The following is a 20,332-nucleotide window of genomic DNA, read 5'->3' as shown; positions in this document are numbered from 1 at the left end:
CTCACAGAGCATTCAGTATTCTATGGTTAGCATTAGCTTGGGCTAAATGAAAACATGTTTCTTTTGAACCGGATTACAAAACACATTAATTTGCAATGATGGTAGAAACAGAACGTTCCTCTAGTATAAGATTGCTGGACTATTACGTTGTGTGTTGCTGCTTTTATAAAAACAATCCTTCCTGAATTGATTCGACGCCAACTAATCATTTCTTTGTCAATCTGGCAGGGATACTGCTTTCAAAACTAAAATGATGCCACACAGCTCTGCTCTCCATCACTGGGAGAACATTCATAGAAGACACACCTTTATTGCAGCCATCAGTGAAACATTTGTCTTCTCCAGCAGCTATTGTACAGTGCAGCCATAAATCCTGTGTTATATGCTGCACAAACCTCTGCCGTAAAACTACAGTTGGAAAAAAGGTCCGTCGCTAGAATCTGGTATGTTTACATTCATGTTTCTATCATGTCTGTTCATTAACATGCACTGTCGAAATCAAATAAACCTATAAAACAATAAATAAAACCAGCTGAACTTGCTCCTCTTCTAATAATGAGGTAGATCCAGTAGGACTGAGCAGGACTGCTGGTCTCTTGAAAACTTTGCATGAGTTACGCTACGTTCAGACTGCAAGCAGCAGGAGCAGCAAAATGCACGTGCTGCTTCATTTTTTATGCTTGTAAGTTTAGTTCTGACGCACAGCTGAAGCATCTTTGCCTCTCTAGCTGCTCCGTTGGGCGGAGCTACCCTATCCTTTTCTTACCTGGAACAATGGCAGCTATATTTGCTGTGATCAGGGGGTAAAAAGTAGTTTGAATCTATTTTGAAGTGAAAAAATCTTCCTGAAAACATCGTCAGTGCAGTCAGTTCATCCAGATTACCATCCTGCCTTCAAATATTATGTCTGTCGGAGCCGCTCTGACCCCTGTACACTGTGCGCTGTCACTAGGAATTAGGGGTGTAAATAATAATCGTTTTGTATCGATGCATCAATCCATCAGCCGACGATCCGATGCATCGATACGTCCGTAAGAGTATCGATTCATGCTTTTTTTTCCCTCCTGTCTATTTTTATCCATTTGCTCCTGGACGTAATTCTCCCTCCCGTGCTGCGGTGGCGCTATACGCTGTGGGTCTAGATACGGCCGAGGCGGTGAGGAAGTGGGGGCGAGTTTAGTCCAAAAGGTCCAAAAAAAGCGGGATTTCATATCATGTGATATGAAATTGTTTTTATAGACGTTTCGTTTTTTTTTTATAAAGCATTTTAAATGCCACAGATAAACACATTTAATCAATTTTCATGCCAATTAAGCAATAATTTTATGACTTTAAATTATGAAAATGTGAAATACGCACGCCGCCTTGCAGAAAATCGTGTTTGTTTGACTTCGTCCGACATGATTTTTCGTCAGATCGGAAGCAAAATGTGATTCAGAGTGTTCAGGGTTAGCCTTGATCAACATGTTAAGTCTAATGACGGATTGAACCTGATGTCTTTTAAATCAGGTTTTTGATAGGCCACTCACTCATCAGCTGCTTCCTGTTTAGGTTCAGGTGTATGCCGTGCATCTCTGCTCCAAACTGATATTGTTTAGGACCACAGGATAAATTCCTCTGTACCTCAGAGTCATTAAAGACCACCTGGTTTATCTCTCTTCCTGCCAGCTATTGATCCAGCCATATTGTCCCCCTCTCCTCCCAGCCTCCCTCTGCCATCTGCTGCATTGTTCAAAACAGCGACTCTCTGAGATGGAACACTGAAGATCTGCTAACTGGCAACAGCAACTGAGGGAAAATTATTCCAATGGAAAAAAAAAACAGTTTTAAACCTGTAGGCCTGTATTTCTGCTGTTTTTTCCTCCATTATTCTTAGTTTATAAAGCAAGAAGAGGTGGGGAAACACTGCCTAGACCTTGGTGGGGTTTCTTTTATTTAGTTTTTACGGGATTTGTCCAGGGAAAAGGGAATATGGTAACCAGACAACTGTTTTCTATGCATCCAGTGAAGCATATAAACCCTTACACATTGGATTCTAGGCCCCAAGGCAGTGGGGAAACAAGGCATGTAACCATGCATTCAGAGTGTTTATTAAATGAAGCCCAGGCTAAAATTAAACTGGATTGCTTACACTCAAGCAGTCAGAGGCTAATCCGTCTGTAAAGCAGCTAATTAGCATTCAACCACACCTGTTCGTAATCCAATCAGCATTAGAGTCCCGCTTAAAAGACTTCGACTTACCACCAACAAGCATCTGAGTTAAATCACATGTCAGACTTTGATTCTGTTGACCCTAATTTAAATATTAGGTTCCAGGCTGCTATCTTCCCAGTTAATACCATACCATACCATACCAACTTTATTTATAAAGCACTTTAAAACAACCACAGTTGATACAAAGTGCTGTACAATTTAAGAACACAACATAATAAAAGTAATTTAAAAACAGTTTAAAAAACAAAAACATACAATTTAAAAACTAGATCCCACTGGTGCTGAAAGCCAAGTAAAATAGATGGGTTTTAAGACGAGCTTTAAAAATGGGCAAAGAAGTTGCCTCTCTAATGCTGCGGAGCGCCCAATTGCCCCTTCGCTCCGATCTACTTCAGTTAGGAGCCAGGAGAATCTCCCCCTACTGTCCGCTTGCTCTCAGCCTAATCGCTTACCAAGCTTTTTCAGGCCCACCTTGGTCCCTCCCAAATGTCCCTGCTGCCATTGTATCGTTTCCATTTACGTTCCTCCATCTTCATCCGTCTGACATAATGTCCCTTCTTCCCTGCTCATCACCTCCATCGACAGTTTATAGCTCCGTTGCTTCCCTGACTCGCCTTCAGGGATTCGTGGCTCCCGGCTTGCCTGTGCTTCTTGTCATCTGCCCATACATCACGCAGCACATATCTCTACTGTCACCTGACCCTGCCTTCCTCAGGTTAGATTCATCTTTCCGAGACTCGTTTTCATGTTTTCTTTCCAATCCCCCTTCCTTCAAAATCATATATACATGCTTATGCTCTCAAACATTTCTCCCAGCCTCTCTCACCAGCAGCACTAATCTAGGTCCTACTGATCCAGGTGCAAACCTAATTGGGACACAGAGGGGCCAAAGGAGCCTGTTCTATATACTATGATGCAGAGTTCTTGTTTTATGATTGGATTTGGGTTTTCCGAGAAGCCTCATTAGGAGTCATCATTTGCTCATGAACCCTTTCAGCATAACTAAGCGCAACATTTAACCTTCTCTCCCCAGCTGGCATTTAAACATATATATATATATATATATATATATATATATATATATATATATATATATATATATATATATATATATATATATATATATATATATATATATATATATATATATATATATATATATATATATATATATATGCAAACAGATCAGTACAGGGACAGGCAGGCTCAGAGATCCATGGTGGAAAGTAAGGATCAGGAAATGAGAAACATCCAGCTGCCATGCACGTGGGCGTTGTCAGTTTCACTATAGCTCTGGTGAATTTCAATGGTGAAGTCCTCTGGAAATCTTCAATAATTGTTGTTGATTGCAGATGTGTCTAGTAGTTCCCATTGACTTTGCTTGTAAAGCGGGGAGAATGGCGCTAGGCTTACCGCACCGTGACGTCACGGCTGGAAGATGGCAGGAGGGACGGGTTACTATATGTAGGAAAAAATGGCCGCTCCCAGAATCAGTGATCACGATTAAAATTATTATGCTTGGTGCTCGGTTCCCTGTTCTTAGAGATTCACTTCCATACAGAAAGCCCATATTCTGATCTTCAGCTACCACAGCATACATTAAATAATGATAATTATACTTTAGTGATATTATCAAGGTGCTCATTTATTATATCTCCTATACTATATACGTTGGTTGAGCTGTTCTTTTTACATCTCTTTGCAGGTGATGAAGCAGACAGAAGACGTTTTATAATTATCTCCCTTTCATTTCTCCTTTCTTTCATCTTTCCTCATTTTTCCTTTTTTTCCTTCCCTGTTCTACTTACATTGCAGTGTCCATATTAGGGGTGGGTATTGGCAAAGAAGTCATTCTTCACGATGCATCATGATGCTTGAAATATTGCGATGCATTGCGATATTTTCACTGAACACTGTAAGAAAAAGATACAGCCCTTACCAGTGGCTGACTGGCTTGGTGTGATCTGGATAGTGTTTTTAATTGATACATAACTGAAAGCAACTGAATTTATATATAGCTGTATTTATTGAAATTACTTTTGGAGGTGTTGCCATGAAAACAAATACTGGACAGAAATATTACTATCACTGGAGTAGACACACTGACAAAAAGATCTTAGGATTCATCAAACTTTAAATAACAAAATAAGGATAATCAGTGCCGTTTACATGGCCTCAGTGGTCCTTTAAACCAATGAAACAAAAACATTCAAATGTATATTTCCCCTTTTGCAAATGACGTGCATCATATCAATTTCATTTTTATCTTTTTTGTTTTTAAAGCCAGAATACATCCAAGCATCTTAATTGAAATGTGATGGAGCCGGGCGAATTTTCTCATTGTCCTCCATGTTTTGTTTACGAATGACTCATCACAGTATCCCACGGCCGGACATGCTTGTGACACAAAGCAGCAAGCGTCAACACATCCGCAGCAACATCTGCTGGACTGGAAGTTGTATTCCACTTGGTTTGGCTGATGTGCGCCAACCATTCATGTATTTTATTTGATCATTTTTTTAAATTAAGAATTGATACTTGGCATCAAGAATCAATGCAGTAGATCACAAAAATTAGAATCGCGATGCATCGTCATGACGGTTATTTTGCACACCCTTAGTCCATATAATCTGTAATACTCCCTGCATGAATTATAATAAAGCAATTTATATGCATAAATCAAGCGGAACACTATGGCGATAGCCATACTGCTCCACTGGGGAAAGTAAAATCTGTTGGGCTCGTTTTGGCATCAAGACAATTATTCTTATTGCCACATTGCCAGACAGGACGCTGTTAAAAAATAAACCAAAAAAAGAAACCCAGAACATTAAATCACCACGGAAATATTACTTTTAGGTATAGATAATGATCCACTGATTATTCCTTGCTGAACGGAGTTTTCCTTTAAAGGTTTCAACCTCTCTGAGAAGAAGGACAACAAAACCTCCTTCAGCCATCAACAACTGGGTCACGCCAGTAACAGGACCACCCAGTCTGAACAGCGAGAGGTAAATCTTGCAATCCCTCTGCTGTATGTTGAGGACCACTGCTCTAGATGATCCAGCGTACCTTAGTGTTATTACATAAAAGTTCAGCGATAGCTGGCACTTCTCTCTGAGATTTTATTCAAAGTTGCCTTAAAGAACACTGCATTAAGCTCTTGGACATTATTTATTAAACATGGCTGAATTTGTTTGCTACATGTGGGACCAAACCAACAGGGAAGAACTTACTTGGCATTGTCATCACACACGCCGCCACAGGCGTCGTCTTTGATCTCTGAGAAACACAGAAGTCAGGGATCAACATGGAGTCCAATCACAGCTTTGTGTTTGAGTAACTAGAACGCACCTATAGAGCAGGACGCTCCTTTCCACCCTTTGTAGCAGAGACACCTGCCGCTTCCTGCTAGACCGTCGTCACACTTTCCATGGTTGCATGAACACTCTGCAACAGATACAATAACACATAAACAATTCAAATTCTGCTGAAAGAAGGACCAGATCACATATAGCAAAGTTCACAGCAGCCTGTTGGGCTCAACTATATGGAAAACATCACTGAACTGAACACAGAGAAGAAAATCCCTGAATGCAGAGCGTGAATCCATCCCCCTACACAGTCCAAGGAATGAGACACAGCTGGGAGATCCATGATGTCATAGTCAAACAAACCCCTGGCATGAAGCAACATATACTCCCAGTGCCCTGCTGACCACAGGGAGCAGCAAGTAAGGATGTCCTGACTTTGCAGACTGAGCTAGACTACTTCTTCAAAGAGAAACTAGATCAAAGGTTAAGAGCAGTTTATCAACTCCACCAAGAAGGCTATGTTTTTAGTTGAGTTTGTGTGTTTGTCTTTCTGTCCGTCTATCTACAGGATAACTTGGAAAGTTTTGAACAGGTTTTATTGAAATTGTTACCAAAGGTGCACCTCAGTCCAATTAAATTTTGGTGATTTTTAAGGGTTCTTTAAAATTTATCATTGGCAGAACAAGCAGTTCCCCCCTCAACCAGAGGGTGGCAGCAGTCACTATTGACAGCTTCAGTATCCGACTCAAAAAAGTCCAGACGTATTATACTGAAGACAGGAAACACAGGAAAGGTGAGCTATGCATCACTCGAAGTTTTCTAAACAAACAGGAAAGCAGAGTGAATGAAGAAGGTGAGAACAGAACAAACACCAGAGGCTGCAGACACAAGTTATGAAACAATTTTAATGACATTGATACAAAAGGTGTGCCTCATGCCAAGGAACAATTATTAAAACTTGGTCATGATCCAGATCATGTGTGAGTTATAATTATAATTAACAACGTGCTTCAAAATTTGCTGCCTGGCGGAGGTCCGCACTGTCTGAGTGCTTTTCTAGTTCTTTCTGTTTTAATGGTTAGAAATAGAAACAGGCTTAGGGAGCTTAAGCAAAATTTGGATAAAGCCCAAAGATGCAGTAATGCTGCAAAAAGTCACTAAAGCCAGGATTCCAAATACTCCACTTCTGTCCATGTCAGCTCAGTGGCAGACTGCCTGTCTGTGAAAAGCAATTCCCTACATTCCACATTCTTCAAAGTCTAAGCAGGGCATGCAAAGAGGTCTGGGCGGAGCCAAACAGACCGTGGATGGTGATGTTCGGGAGAGGGCGGAATGGTTCTCATTATTTAACATAACTAGGCTCCGTCAGGCTTTCATGACTAAACGTGAGTGGAGCTGGGGAAAACTGGGAGACGTGGAATCTTTGGGGTAAAACTGAGCTCTACAATCAGACTGGCCCAGATGCAGGTTGGTCTGCAGGAAGAGATCGATCGATAGAACATGAATCATGTAGGTTTGTGGCCTTTATGGGAGTTCTAGGGCAAAACTCTCTATAGACGAGCGGACAAAATTGTCGGTACCCCTCATTTACTGAAAGAAAAAAAACCTAGTTGGCAACAGAATAAAAAATGAATTAATATTTAGTTACACAACTTTTCTAGCCAATCACTGCAATCAAATTTTCCTTTGACTGTTAATAAGACTTCAGCTTCTCTCCTCCACTCCTCATCAGCAAACTGCTCCGGTTGTCTCAGGTGTGAAGGTTGCCTTTACCAGGCGGCCTTTTTCAGCTCCTTCCATAGGATGTACGTCAGGGCTCCTAATTCAGAGTAGTCCAATGTTTTCCTCTTAGCCATTCTTGGGTGTTTCTAGCTGTGTGTTTTTGGATCATTATCCTGTTGAAGACCCATTATCTGTGCCTGAGAGCAAGCTTTCTGACACTGCAGGACAGTGAAATATCAATTTCACTGCTTGCAACAACTTAACCCAAAAGTTTATTTTAACATAAACCACTGCACCAATGTTTTAAAATTTTGAAAAGCTTCCGATACAGGAAGAAAGCTAAAAACAGACAAATGACAGATATATTTAAACAATTATTTAACTGAATTCACAAACTTTGTTTTAACAGGGAACAAAACAAATCAGTTTTAAAGCCCCAACATAACCAGTGCTAAGTCTTTTTGCAGCTATTTTTCTTTGTATGGTTTTCTTAGTATGTTTGATTTGGTGATAAGTGGAGGCGTTGCAGAGACAAGGGTGGAACAAACCTGAGAAATACCGGCTGTTTCTCGGTAACTCCATTTTGACGTTTTGTGTTTCGTGCTTCGCATGTGCGACTCCACTGCCTTAATTCCCATCGTTCTGAGCTTGGATCGCTTCTTGCACAAAATAAACTGTGCCTCATGTATGTTCCCTGGTTTTAGCCATGGAGAAAACTCTTGGCTGGAGACAATTTTGGTTACATTTATACTTGCTCATATTTTCCAGACAAAAAGTTAATGGTGTATCTCCCAAATGTCCCGGCCGCAACAACGCTTTTATTGGTTCCGTTATCGAGACGGAACCAATAATGGTGAGTCATTTTTTTTTTTTTATGAAAAAAACCCAAATTGTCAATTTTAACATTTTATTTAGATTCCAAAAATAAATCGTAATAAAAATAATCCTATTTATGATGTTTTAAAAATTAAGACCTATGAAAGACTGATTTAAGACATTTTAATACCAATTAAGGCCTTAGTTTTATTTTGAAGAATTCAATGCCTTTTAAGACTTTGTAAGGACCCGCGGGAAGCCTGTGTCACAGCCTCTGTATTTTTTAAATGTTTTTATTTTGTTTCGGACACTGTGTTTTTTATGCTTTTTGTGCGGTGACCTTGAGTGTCCAGAAAGGCGCCTTTTAAATTAAATGTATTATTATTATTATTTCTCTCTAGATCCCTTTATAGTCTTGAGATTTCATTGAAGCCAGCAAAGCATCAAGAAACCCTGTGCCGGATGAAGCAAAGCAGCCCCACAGCATAACAGAGCCTCCTCCATGTTTCACAGAAGGGACAGTGTTCTTTTTCCGATAGGCTTCTTTTTGGTCGCTTGTCAACATGTAGTCTGTCAAATTCCAGTCTGTCTTGTTTTATAAATTGTATTCAGCAATGATGTCCTCCTTGTAGGGCTGAGTGATAAACTGTATTTTTACCGTTACCGTCATTCACTACGACAACCGGCGTCAAATTTTCCCATGTCAGCAAAAGCAATAAACTTAATTTTGCTGTTTTGCATATGTGCGAGGGTTGCTTGTATTTGAGACACTGCAGCATGTGTCTAATCACGTGACCCCACCGATCCAGTCAGGAGCATAAAGAGAAAGGCAGATGAACCCATTAAAGAAGCTTCTAACACATCTATAAACAAAATTACATCAGTTAATCTTGTAGAACCGAGTGAGACCAGAGATGAACCTGAGCGCGCAGAGAAGAAGTTGAGAGTGCGTTGTCAAAGTTGAGCGTGCAGCAGACCGGTTTTGAGCGAGGCTGTGCAAGTTGAAACAATGCACATTGTTCTCACTGCATGTTAGTCACCTTTCAATCTCTTTGGGAGTTTTTCCAGGCTCTTTTGTTACCATTAGTCTCTTATTTGTCATCAATATCCCTCCTGCAGCCACGTTCAGGGAGGACAGCTTCAATCCCATGGATCTTAGATTTCTAAATAATACAGTGGATTCCGCTTATAGGGGTCACGGATAGAGTAATCAAACGCTTATACAGATCAAAAGGCTTGGGACAGAATCATTTCTATACAAATGCTGTGTAAATAATTTGTTTATAGTAGTTAAGAAATCCACCTATAGTCATTTTCGGCCATTTTATGAATGTAAACTTGCAAAAATAATTAATAAGTGGATCTAAAGTGATGACAGCAGTCCCATGTCAGAGCCTGTGACGGATGAGGACATCATGACGGAGGAGACTGTTGTCCCTTCCAGAGCTGGGATGAGGAATGCAGTTTGCATTTTAAAGACTGGTCTCCTGAATAATGGTTTAAACAACTTTGACCTTTTACATCGTTTTGAAAAAGAAATGAACTCGGTGTTGGACACTCTGATGCAGGGAACCATGGATAAAAATGTTAAGTGTTTTCTTAATGCGGCGCAGCAGATCGGTAACACAAAACAGAGGTAGGCTAACTTTAATTTTCTGCGGCCTATGCAGTTATCTTCTATATTGTTGTTTCAAGCTTTATTTTCAGACATGTTAAAAAAATGCAACGGTGGCAAAGCAGAGCCGATGCACAAAATAAGATACATAGGCCTACTGTAGAATATTATAGTTATGTCCGCACACTTGCGCAGTACTGTGCTGTAATTAAGCATTTATGTCTGCACACAGCACAGTATACTGTTTTGAACCCAAAGCTGATGACCATAGATGAGGGTAGGAACGTAGATCGACCGGTAAATCGAGCGCTTTGCTTTTTACCTTTACCATAACAGACCGGTACAGCACACGCTTCACAGCAGACGCCGCACCAATCTGCCTATCGATCTCCCGCTCCATCATTCCCTCATTTGTGAAAGAAGACCCCATGATACTTAAACTCCTCCACTAGGAGCAGTACATCCTCCCCAACCCGGAGAAGGCACTCTACCCTTTTCCGGCTCAAGACCTTGATCTCGGATTTGGAGGCCCTGACCCGCTTCACACTCGGCTGCGAACCGCTCCAGGGAGAGCTGTAGATCACGTCCTGATGAAGCCAATAGAATCACATCATCAGCGAATAACAGAGATGCAATCCTAATGCCACCAAGACAGATCCCTTCAACACCTTTGCTGCACCTAGAAATTCTGTCCATAAACGTTATGAAAAGAATTGGTAACAAAGGACAAAGATGGAGTCCAACCCTCACTGCAAACGAGTCCCACTTACTGCCGGTAATGCGGACCAGACTCTGACACCGGTCGTACAGGGACCTAACAGCCCTTGTTTAAGGGCCCGGTACTCCATACTCCCGGAGTACCCCCCACAGGGCCCCCCGAGCGACACGTATGAATGCCTTCTCCAACATTGTTGTAGCCAACATTTGAAAGCAGAATGTTTTCAAGATGACTTGGATAATAGCCACCAGATACAGCACTGAGACTTGATCAACAACTGATACCGCATTTTGACGTCAAACCAGTAGGTGGCAGTAGTGTTCTTTGACAAACATGGATGCCTCCAGTCAAGCACATTCAAATGAATATTACTCTGAATTAAAATCACTTATTTATTGAAGTATGTAATAATTTCATTTTTAAAGTAATTTTAGAATTTAAAATTATGAATATGAGCGGACTTTTCCTTGAAATTACTTCTGTGACCATTGTGCGTTTTTCTTTCATTAAATTATTTAATTGTTCTGACCATTTGCAAAGCAGAGTGCTGTACGGTGGTTTAATCAAAACAGAAAGAGCACATGTATGTGCGTTTATTTTATTAATTGTCCAAAAGCCCCATTGTTTGCTCGTTTTTCTGTTTTGCCAATTTTTTTTTAACTAGTCAGGGGAGCTTAGGAGGGTGGGTTTATTTTTAGTCTGAAATTAACTGGGACTCTTTTCGTTTGACGTGTTGTCCCTGGGGCTTGACACAGGCCTGCTGCAACATCCGACAAAACTTTCTTCTTGCGAAATCATTCCATTAAGCTGCACAGCCTCTGCAACTGCACCACACTTTGCTTGAGGCTAATGTCCACATCGATATGAATGACTTCTTAGTGGTGTCTGCACAGCAGACACAGCGTATGCAGTGTAAGCCCGGTGTAATGATGTATCACCATGTTTATTTCAGGAAAAGTTCATGAAAATGTCCAGTCTGAAATATTTGTTCCAAGTCCCTTTGCTCTCTTTTAGAATATTCTCCTCTCAAGGCTTAGCTTGTTTTATTTACCTGTTTTATTTGCTTAGAATTCCAGCAGCAAGCTGATCCTGTTTACAACATCTCATAAAGAAGGAGGAAAATGTTAAGCACATTGCTGTTTTGCAGAATAGACTGAATTTCTCTATAATCAATATATAATCAAATTGTCACTGTGATTATCTCCACCAATCATTTTCGTTAACTTAGTTCAATTAGGTGCATATTTCACTTTTACATTTTGCAAAGGTTGACAACCTGTGTGAGCTTAGATTGCACTCTCCAACTCTGGTCATATTCAGAATTCAAAATTACTTTAAATATACTTTAAATACTTTATTGGAGACATCTATGTTTGTCAAAGAACACTACTGCCACCTACTGGTTAGTGACGTCACGGTGCGGTATCGGCTGTTGATCAAGTCCCAGTGCTGTATCTGGTGTTTGTCACAACGCGCTATTATCCAAGTCATCTTGAAAACATTCTTCTTCCAAATGTTGGCTACATATTACGTGTTTTTTCTCTGGCCAGAAGTTCAATGGCAAATCCTCCCTCTTCAAGTTGACGATCCAACGACCAACCCGTCCGTGGAGGATCAGGAATCAGAAAGGTGAAATAATTGCATGCAACTACATGCTTCTTCCCATGGGCAACTGCCATGCATGACAAATATTTTCATTTTTTTACTGATTAACGCTACATTAATTAAATCACAGCGAACATATTAGTTTTAGGTATAGATAATGAATGATCCATTGATCATTCCTTGACCGGTGTTTTCCTTTAAAACGACCCTGGAGAGATTTGTTGCTGATTATGCATAAGCTGAGACTCTAGTCCATGCATTTGTTACTTCAAGGCTGGACTATTGTAATTCTTTACTATCAGGAAGTCCACAAACTGTAGTTAAAAGCCTTCAGCTGATCCAAAATGCTGCAGCCAGAGTTCTGATGAAAATGAAAAAGAGAGATCACATCTCTCCTATCCTGGCTTCCCTTCATTGGCTTCCTGTTAAATCCAGAATAGAATTTAAAATCCTCCTTCTCACATATAAAGCCTTAAATGGCCAAGCTCCATCTGATATCAGAGATCTGATTGTTCCTTATGTTCCTAACAGAGCACTTCACTCTCAATCTGCAGGTTTACTAATGGTTCCTAGAATTTCTAAAAATAGAATGGGAGGCAGCTCCAATTCACATCATGTTATCTCAAGGAACTTTCCAGTTCACCAGATCATCCAGTCTGATTGATTCAAAGTTTTCTATCTAAGGAAAACCAGTTGATTGCATCGACTCATTGACTCGAACGCAATCCCTCACGCTAAGCATGCTTGTAGCGACAGTGGAGAGGAAAAACTCCCTTTTAACAGGAAGAAACCTCCAGTAGAACCAGGCTCAGTGTGAGTGGCCATCTGCTGAGACCGACTGGGGTTCAAGGAGACAGAAGCAGAGATACAAAAAGCAACTGTAAAAGGCGGCCCTGTCCAGAAAACACGCAACCAGGCAGACGGGTTTCAAAGCTGTTAACCGCCATTTGATATTTTTAACCCCTGGTCATCTATAGTTATTTATACAGTGAAAGATTTATTCATTCAGAGACAGATCCAGCGCTTTTTGGTGGAGGACAGAAACAGGAGGAGACAGAGACAATGTCTTTTAGTTGGTGATTAATAACTCTGTTGATAACCATGATTTAAATGACTAAATTAGTCAAAGCCAACCTGATTTTAACAGTCGATTTGGAAGTCCAACCTTGGAACCCTGGTTTAATCATTTAACTAATGGTCATTAACTGGTTTTACCCTTGAATTGAATGACCTCTTAATTAACAAAACTCTCTGGCTCTAGTTATTTAATAGTATTTTCATAATCTGCTGGTAAACTTGCAAAACACCACTAACCAGAACGGTCAAATACTGATATGTGATTTTTCCCCATCTTATGTCTGCCAGCTCAGAGCTAATCAACATAACACGTTATTTTTTCAAATAAGCCAAACAGGTATTGATCCCTAATCACTGTTATTAAATTCTAAAATATGTTTTGAAATGATTAACTTATTTAATTTATGATCATTTAGCTAGAATGGCGTTGAATGAACACCCTTCTGTTTAGTTCTTATTTTAAGTGGTTTGATAAATTTTGGTGGCTTGAGCTAACGTATACACCTAGTCTATTTTGGGCAAAGCTCCGCAGCAACTTGGTGGCGATTTCATAAGTCAGACAGTAAGAGAGACACTGAATCTAATCATCCTATGCATAATATGAACCTCTTTATGCACCTTTCTAGCAGGAGACTGGTTTCTTTATGGAAGCCAGTCTCCTGGTTTCTTTATGGAAGCCAGTCTCCTGCTAGCTTACCGAGTCGAATACAAGTGCTGTGGGCCGTGTAATGATCTTGGTTCTGTTGGTTTTTCTCTAAGTTTTCAGTTTCAAGTTCATCCAGGTTTTTCCTTGTTTTCTAGCTTTATTGGTGTCTGGATTCATTTAAGTTGCTTAGGTTTTTCTGCCTGTCCTCTGTTGCCCCCTTGTGTTTTATTTTCCCTTGGCTTCCTCATCAGCTCTACTCACACCTGCTCCTTATCAGCTCATTAGTCCTACTTTTGTTCAGTCAGCCATAAATACACTCCCTCTGCAGTCCCTCTTGGCTGGTTCCTCGTCTTACCTTTTCTCACCCTGGCTCCTTGATGGTTTTCCCTTGATGTCTCCATGGTTCTGGTTTGTGTCTTATTTTTTTTATGTAGGATTTTTGGATTCCTGTTTTTGCTGCCTGATCTTTAATTAAACCTTTTAAGAGCTCACCTCTGCCTGTCAGCCTCTGCACTTGGGTCCTCATAAAAACATAAATACTGAAGCGTGGTCTGCGCTATGTTATTCCACACCACAATGCAAGAGGGCCAATCAGGAACTAGCTGTGGGTCTAGATACGGCCGAGGCGGTGAGGGAGTGGGGGATCCAGGTGCGAAAAGGGTCCCAGCGTTCTCGCGCACCTCGCTCTTCTAGCTGCTCCATCTTCACCAGTCGTTTTCCACAATAGCGGTCATACAAACAAAACAAGCCGGTACCAAACAGGAAATACGCACTGTGTAGAGCGGATGTAGATTTGACCAATCAGAGGACTCCTATCTACGGCACTGTCTGCAATCGCCTACAATTTTGGAGAGGTGCAGCAGAGTGTCTGTGGAAGGGGCGGGGGACGTCTCAGACAACCTGGTTTCGAAGTATAAATCAGCCTTCAGGAGTAATACGCGGGTACCTCACAGCTAAGGATGAACTACCACTTTACACTGCTAATTAGGATAATTAAATATGACATTTAAATTGCATTTATTCCAGTTTCACCTTGCATATTTGTCTCTTAGAAGAACATGGCTGATTCAGTCCAGTCCTTTTTTAAACAGCCTGACATACTGAGTAACCGGGCCAAAGGGCATTTTGCAACCAAACATTACTTCTGCGTTTAGCCAAACCCTCAGGGTGTCTCCCTCTGTTGGCAGCACAAAGGCACAGCTGTGTCGTTCTGTTTGTGTTTACTTTTCCAAATATATGCTATGGGGGATAGGTTTGGGACTAAGGTGTGAAGTGAGTTACGGTTAGGTATGCATTGGTAAAGGGTAGGGTCTCTGTTGAGCTGTAATAATACAGAGGAAATTAATGAAAGTAAATGCAAAGTCCCCATAAGAATGGCAAAACACAACATGTGTGCTCCTGTTTTTTATGTTTTTAACATCAAACTGAGTATTTGTACCAAAGTGAGGACAGTTAGCACAGTTAGGAAGAAGGCATGAATTGAGTTTATCTTAGATTTAGGTATGCACTGATAATGCTTAGGTTTAAGGTTGTTCTCAGGTTAAGTGCAGAGAAAGGGTAAAAAAAAAAGACTTTTAAAAACAATAAAAGTCAATGTGGGGTCGACACAATGTCCTCACTACAGATAGGTAAGATGAGAACGAGTGTGTGTGACGCTCACTGGAGGTGCAGTTGACTCCATAGCGTCCCGGCTCGCAATCCTCACAGGCGGTGCCATGGAAACCCTCATAGCAACGGCACTCCCCGTTGCCTTGGATACCGTCCTGGCATTGCCCATGATTGAAGCATGGGCTGCCATCTGCTCCGGGGCATTTGAAGCACTCGTGGCCGTAGAAACCAGGACAACACCTGTGCTCCTGTGGGACAGAAATAGAAAGATTCAATGTTTTTGTTGTTTTCTTTTTGCAATATGAATTTATTTTTATGATGTTTATATTTCAGTCTTAAAGTCAGCGCTTGATTAAAGTCGTCTATTTAAAAAAAAATAAAAATCCACACTTAAAATCTGTGGGGGGGGGTTTTCAGCCAGCTAATTATACGTCAGCCTGAACACTTAAATTCAGCCAATCATATATCAAAGGTCATCTCTCAATTAAATTTTTTCGGTCATAGCATGTGATTGATACGTAGCAGCTAGTATACGCAACGGTTGAAATCAGAATTTTCGCAGAGCAGTGGTGACCATTACAGGTGTATAGTTGGAGAGCAAGTTGTTTGCCGTTTCTCAATTCACAAGAACATAGTGGACTCGTGTCCTCGCCAAGTATTTTCTTGAGAAGAACAAAGAAAGGTCTGAACTTGGGGAGAACGGGAGCACGCAGAGTAAATATGGGTCAATTGGAACAGAGGCCTACTGATGACATCATCACACGCTCAGTTCGTCTGGAGCAGCATTTCACCTCCTGTTGTTAATAGTCTCTCGATGATATTAAATTCTGACTTTTTTCGTCTAGTCGGGGAATAATAATTAACACAGTCAGATAAAAACAAATCAAATGAACATTTTGCCAAATAAAACAAAAACATCGCCATCATAGCCAGCGGTATTTCGCACGTGGCTATGCAGAGAGAGGGCTGCTGCAGACGGGCTAACGTTAGCCCTGGCTGCCGTTGGCCTCAGAGCTCCGCCGGTTGTCGCGGCCCTTTTTAAAAAAAGTTAATGGGCCATATAGTGACGCTTGAAAGTATAGTGTTCTCGTCTCAAATGATCTTAAAACATTTTTTTATTAACCAACAGCAACAGAAAAGAGAACTTTAAACGTAATACTCTGAGCCCTGTGAGCATTCCATTGAAAGGAGACGGAGGAGACTCATCCACGACCTCCGACACTAAACTCTCCTCCTCTTGCATGTTTCCTCTGTCCATAGCGTTCCTTGACAGCGTCGTTTCTAAGTCACTAATTTAGTGCTACTTGGTCCCAATGGAATTTCCCACTGGGAACCTACTAGCACTAAGTTGCTAACTGGTTAGCAAGATGCTTCCGACAAATCGGCCACAACCAAACTTGCTTGCGAACCTTCAGCCACAATGATCCCGCCCCTTTCATAAACGACCAATCACATTCACTTTATTCACTTGTGTAAAGTCAGGCACCACTCGGGAGAATTCGGAAATGCAACGTTTGGAACAGCCGCTTCCCTACGACTATTAATTTGGTTTAAAAAATATTACTTAGAAACATTTTTAACATCTATGACCCTTATATGGTATTGAACAGTCTGTTCACAACCTCCAGAGGAACTAGGGGAAAGACCGGATTGGGGGGAACGCCCCTGGGAACCAGCCCCTGGATGTAAGCACTTCCAGACCAAAATTCTTCAAAAAACATGCAATGCAGAAGGCCCTGACCTGGGCCAAACTGGTCCCGGCTCCATGGGAGCATCTTGGTGCCACAGCTTTTCCACTTTTGTACTTAATAAGAGTCAAACTAAATTGCAGATGCCATCGAATCCTTAAAGGTTGTTCTGGAACTCAGAAAACTGAAAAATAAACACTGAAATGTAAAGCAATGTCTAAGAGCCTTTACTGATCCAGTAGGTTGGAAGATTATATAGCTGTGAACGAAGCAGATGTTGTTTCTGAGTAATTGGTAAATAATTTAATCCCTTATTTAGTTGTCTCTTTTTGCCTAGAAATGACAAAATACATGATAAAACAACCAGTTTAGAGAAGACTGAACACGGTGGTCAGTAAACTCTTGATTTTATGCAACAGACACAACTCACTACTTCATGCCAGATCCACGGTTGATCTAATCTAGAGCTTTCAAATCTAGAGTTGTAGCGGTTGTTGGATGCAGAACAGAAGCAGACGGAGCAGCACAGAGGGTAACCGTACTCTGGCAGTATTACTGTTAGCTCACCTTCGTGACACGAAGACAATTGATGAGGCAGCCTGGTACAGATTTCCTCCGGCCCCCGACCCGCTTCCGGTAAAAACAGTTGGACCTCATTTTAGCAGGAAACCGCTCATTGATCTGAAGCAGAAACCAGAATTAATAGTTGAGACAGAGTAACTATGGTTAAAAATAAGGTTGAAGGCATATTTCCAACAAGCAAAGCTTATTTTAAAGTGAAAAGATGCTTTTTATTCTGCTAACTTCTGCTTTTAAAAAGCTTCTGCTTTTAAAATCTGCTTTTTTGGTGATAATCTGAGGCTGACGATTAGCTCTCTGAGATTATATGCTGTAGTTTCACGATACGGGGGTAACACCACATAATCCAGTTCTGTTGATCTTGCCACACAGTGATCCATCAGTGATCAGATTATCATACAGCACCTACTGAGCTCAGGCTGAATGAACCAAAACAGCTCTCCTGCTGGACTGTACCACACTTACTGGCTTATACACGTAGTAGCACAGAGGAGGTCCTTCGCAGTCTGTACACCTTCCCTGGAGAAACAGGTACAGACAGACTAGGATTATTTTAGGATTTAACATCAAAACATTTACAGTATTGATTTGCAGCAAATTTTCTCCTTTTTACTGTGTTACTGCTCTACCAAAGCAGCTGTGTTAGGTTTATTCAATGATGATTATAAAGTAATGTATGTGTGCTTATGAAACATTTGAGCAAGGGGATGCTCCACTCTGTCTTGTGACTCAGTCAGGAGACCACCCTGCCTTGTGATTCTGGTGGGGCATCCTGTCTTTAAGAACTGATCAATTGTTCTGTCAGAACAAATACTGTTTTGTAACCATGTGTTATGTTCTGTTAATAAAAGACGGCTGCAGGAGGGGAGTTGGAGGAAAAAAGCTGGAAGTTGGGTTGGGCTTTTTTTTCCACTCCTGCAGGAGCTGTTGTTTGAAAATCCCTTACTGTGTATTTCAGTTCTTCTTTTACAAACCTACATTTTTTTAACCCAACAAGCTGTTAAAGAACAACTGTCAAACCTTCTTGTATTCACGTCAACAACGGTCCTTTCGCCTTTCATCACTAATGGCTCCAGCTTCCATACTTACTTTGATCTGGGTTTTGACCTGCCTGCTGCACCTGTTGCGTCTGACTCTAAGGACCTGTGGGAGGACGTGAATGATGCCGTATTGCGTGTCAATGACGCTGCCGTTAAGATGAACGTCGTTTACAGCAGTCTGCATGAGGAGGAAAGGGAAACGAGTCAGCTTTTTAGAGGAAGATCTGCATAATCTCTAAAGGAGCTTTGAAACAAGAAAGGGAACATGTGTTCAATGTCATACAGAGAATTGCAAATGTATTAACACTCCTTACACGTCTCCATTTAAAAAAAGCTAATCCTAAATGCTTTTATTTCCTTTTCATAACCAGGCTATACATAAAAATGCATAAATACTTTTTTTTGCAAATCTCCCTGAAACTGAAGGTTTTATGAACATCCCTGGTACTGGACGGTGTTAAAATGAGGAAGTTATGACCCCTAAAAAAGCCTTGGCGGCTTCCTCAAGGTTCTTTTCCTGGGAGCAAGTTAAACTGGGTAAAACCATATAAAAAGGACTATAAAACAGGAGTAAAAAATAACAGAGTTTATTCCAGATCAGGTTGTTACAGGACAGAGAAAATGCTTGGAGCTTGAACAGCTGTGGGCTCAAAAATCACGTCCGCGAGCGTCCGGCAAAGATTGAGCCCCGAACAAGGTCATCACCTACTTCTTATAGCTCATGAGTCTATGTGTTGCATCATGTTGATGTTTAGCTGTCCGTATCAAAAACTGACACGCCATCCATGTCTTGAACTTCATGCAGCTTTCTTCTACGCCTCAGGGTTACAGATAGCTCTCCTCTATCAGACCGGCTCCAAGATGTCCCATATCCTGTTTACTCTAAAGACACGAAGGCTGTCCTGATTAGATGACCTCCATACACACAGTGACATCCACCATGTGAAAGAAGGCCTTCTACTCTGTCTAATCTGGCTAACAGAATAACAATGCACATGATGTATAAATAATAAACCAAACAACGGCGTCACAGAGTAGCAGTTAGAGCAGGTGCCCCCAGTCATCCTCTGCAGCTCCTCGTGGAGCATGAAGTCCAATAAACAAAACGTATAACTCCCAGTGGGATCTTCTCACAAAGGAGCATTCAAACCCATCATGATAAGAGGTCTGAGAATCATCAGCTGAATCTTTAGAAAATGGAACGTGTGATCCTCTGGGATCCAGCCGCTGGGAAGCACCGTTCCTGAATATGTAGGATTCTGAACCAATCAGAATAATAAATACTTTTTCTTCACTGAATCCATTTTATACAGGTTCCAAACCAGAGGAAAATCGGGATCTGTTACTAGGCATTGACTCAAGTTATTCTTATCGACTCACACCTGGCAGGCAGGAAGGAGCTTCAGGTTCACACTGCAGAATGAAGAGACCCAAATCCGGGTTTTTTTTTTTGCCCATATGCGACCTGGATCTGATCTTTTTATGACAGTCTGGACAACAAAGAACCGATTTTTTTCCAATCCGACCCAGGCTACTTGACTTATGTGGCCCTGAATTCTATACGAATCTGATCTTTTTAAATCCTCATTCATCTGACCTAAACGACATTAATACCCGATATAGGTCACTAATATGCGTCCTGCTACGCAGAAGCAGCAAGAAAAACAACAACCATGGCAGAGAATGATGC

At 41.1% G+C, this 20,332-nt stretch overlaps 1 protein-coding gene across 1 annotated transcript in view; it reads right to left on the bottom strand.

Moving 5' to 3' along the window:
- The window catches only part of stab1 (stabilin 1), a 180,894-nt gene that overhangs the window by 89,709 nt on the left and 70,853 nt on the right, over positions 1-20,332 (bottom strand). The window contains exons 35-40 of the mRNA XM_038295866.1: positions 18,692-18,820; positions 18,068-18,121; positions 17,591-17,704; positions 15,388-15,583; positions 5,569-5,664; positions 5,451-5,496 (exon numbers count right to left, since the gene is read on the bottom strand). Coding sequence (XP_038151794.1) covers positions 5,451-5,496; positions 5,569-5,664; positions 15,388-15,583; positions 17,591-17,704; positions 18,068-18,121; positions 18,692-18,820 — 635 coding nt within the window. The remainder of the gene's footprint in view (positions 1-5,450; positions 5,497-5,568; positions 5,665-15,387; positions 15,584-17,590; positions 17,705-18,067; positions 18,122-18,691; positions 18,821-20,332) is intronic.

This window comes from Cyprinodon tularosa, unplaced genomic scaffold (assembly GCF_016077235.1).
Source record: "Cyprinodon tularosa strain WSP-4 unplaced genomic scaffold, ASM1607723v1 ctg361, whole genome shotgun sequence".
Taxonomy (NCBI): Eukaryota; Metazoa; Chordata; class Actinopteri; order Cyprinodontiformes; family Cyprinodontidae; genus Cyprinodon; species Cyprinodon tularosa.
This window is presented reverse-complemented; position numbering and strand designations above follow the sequence as displayed.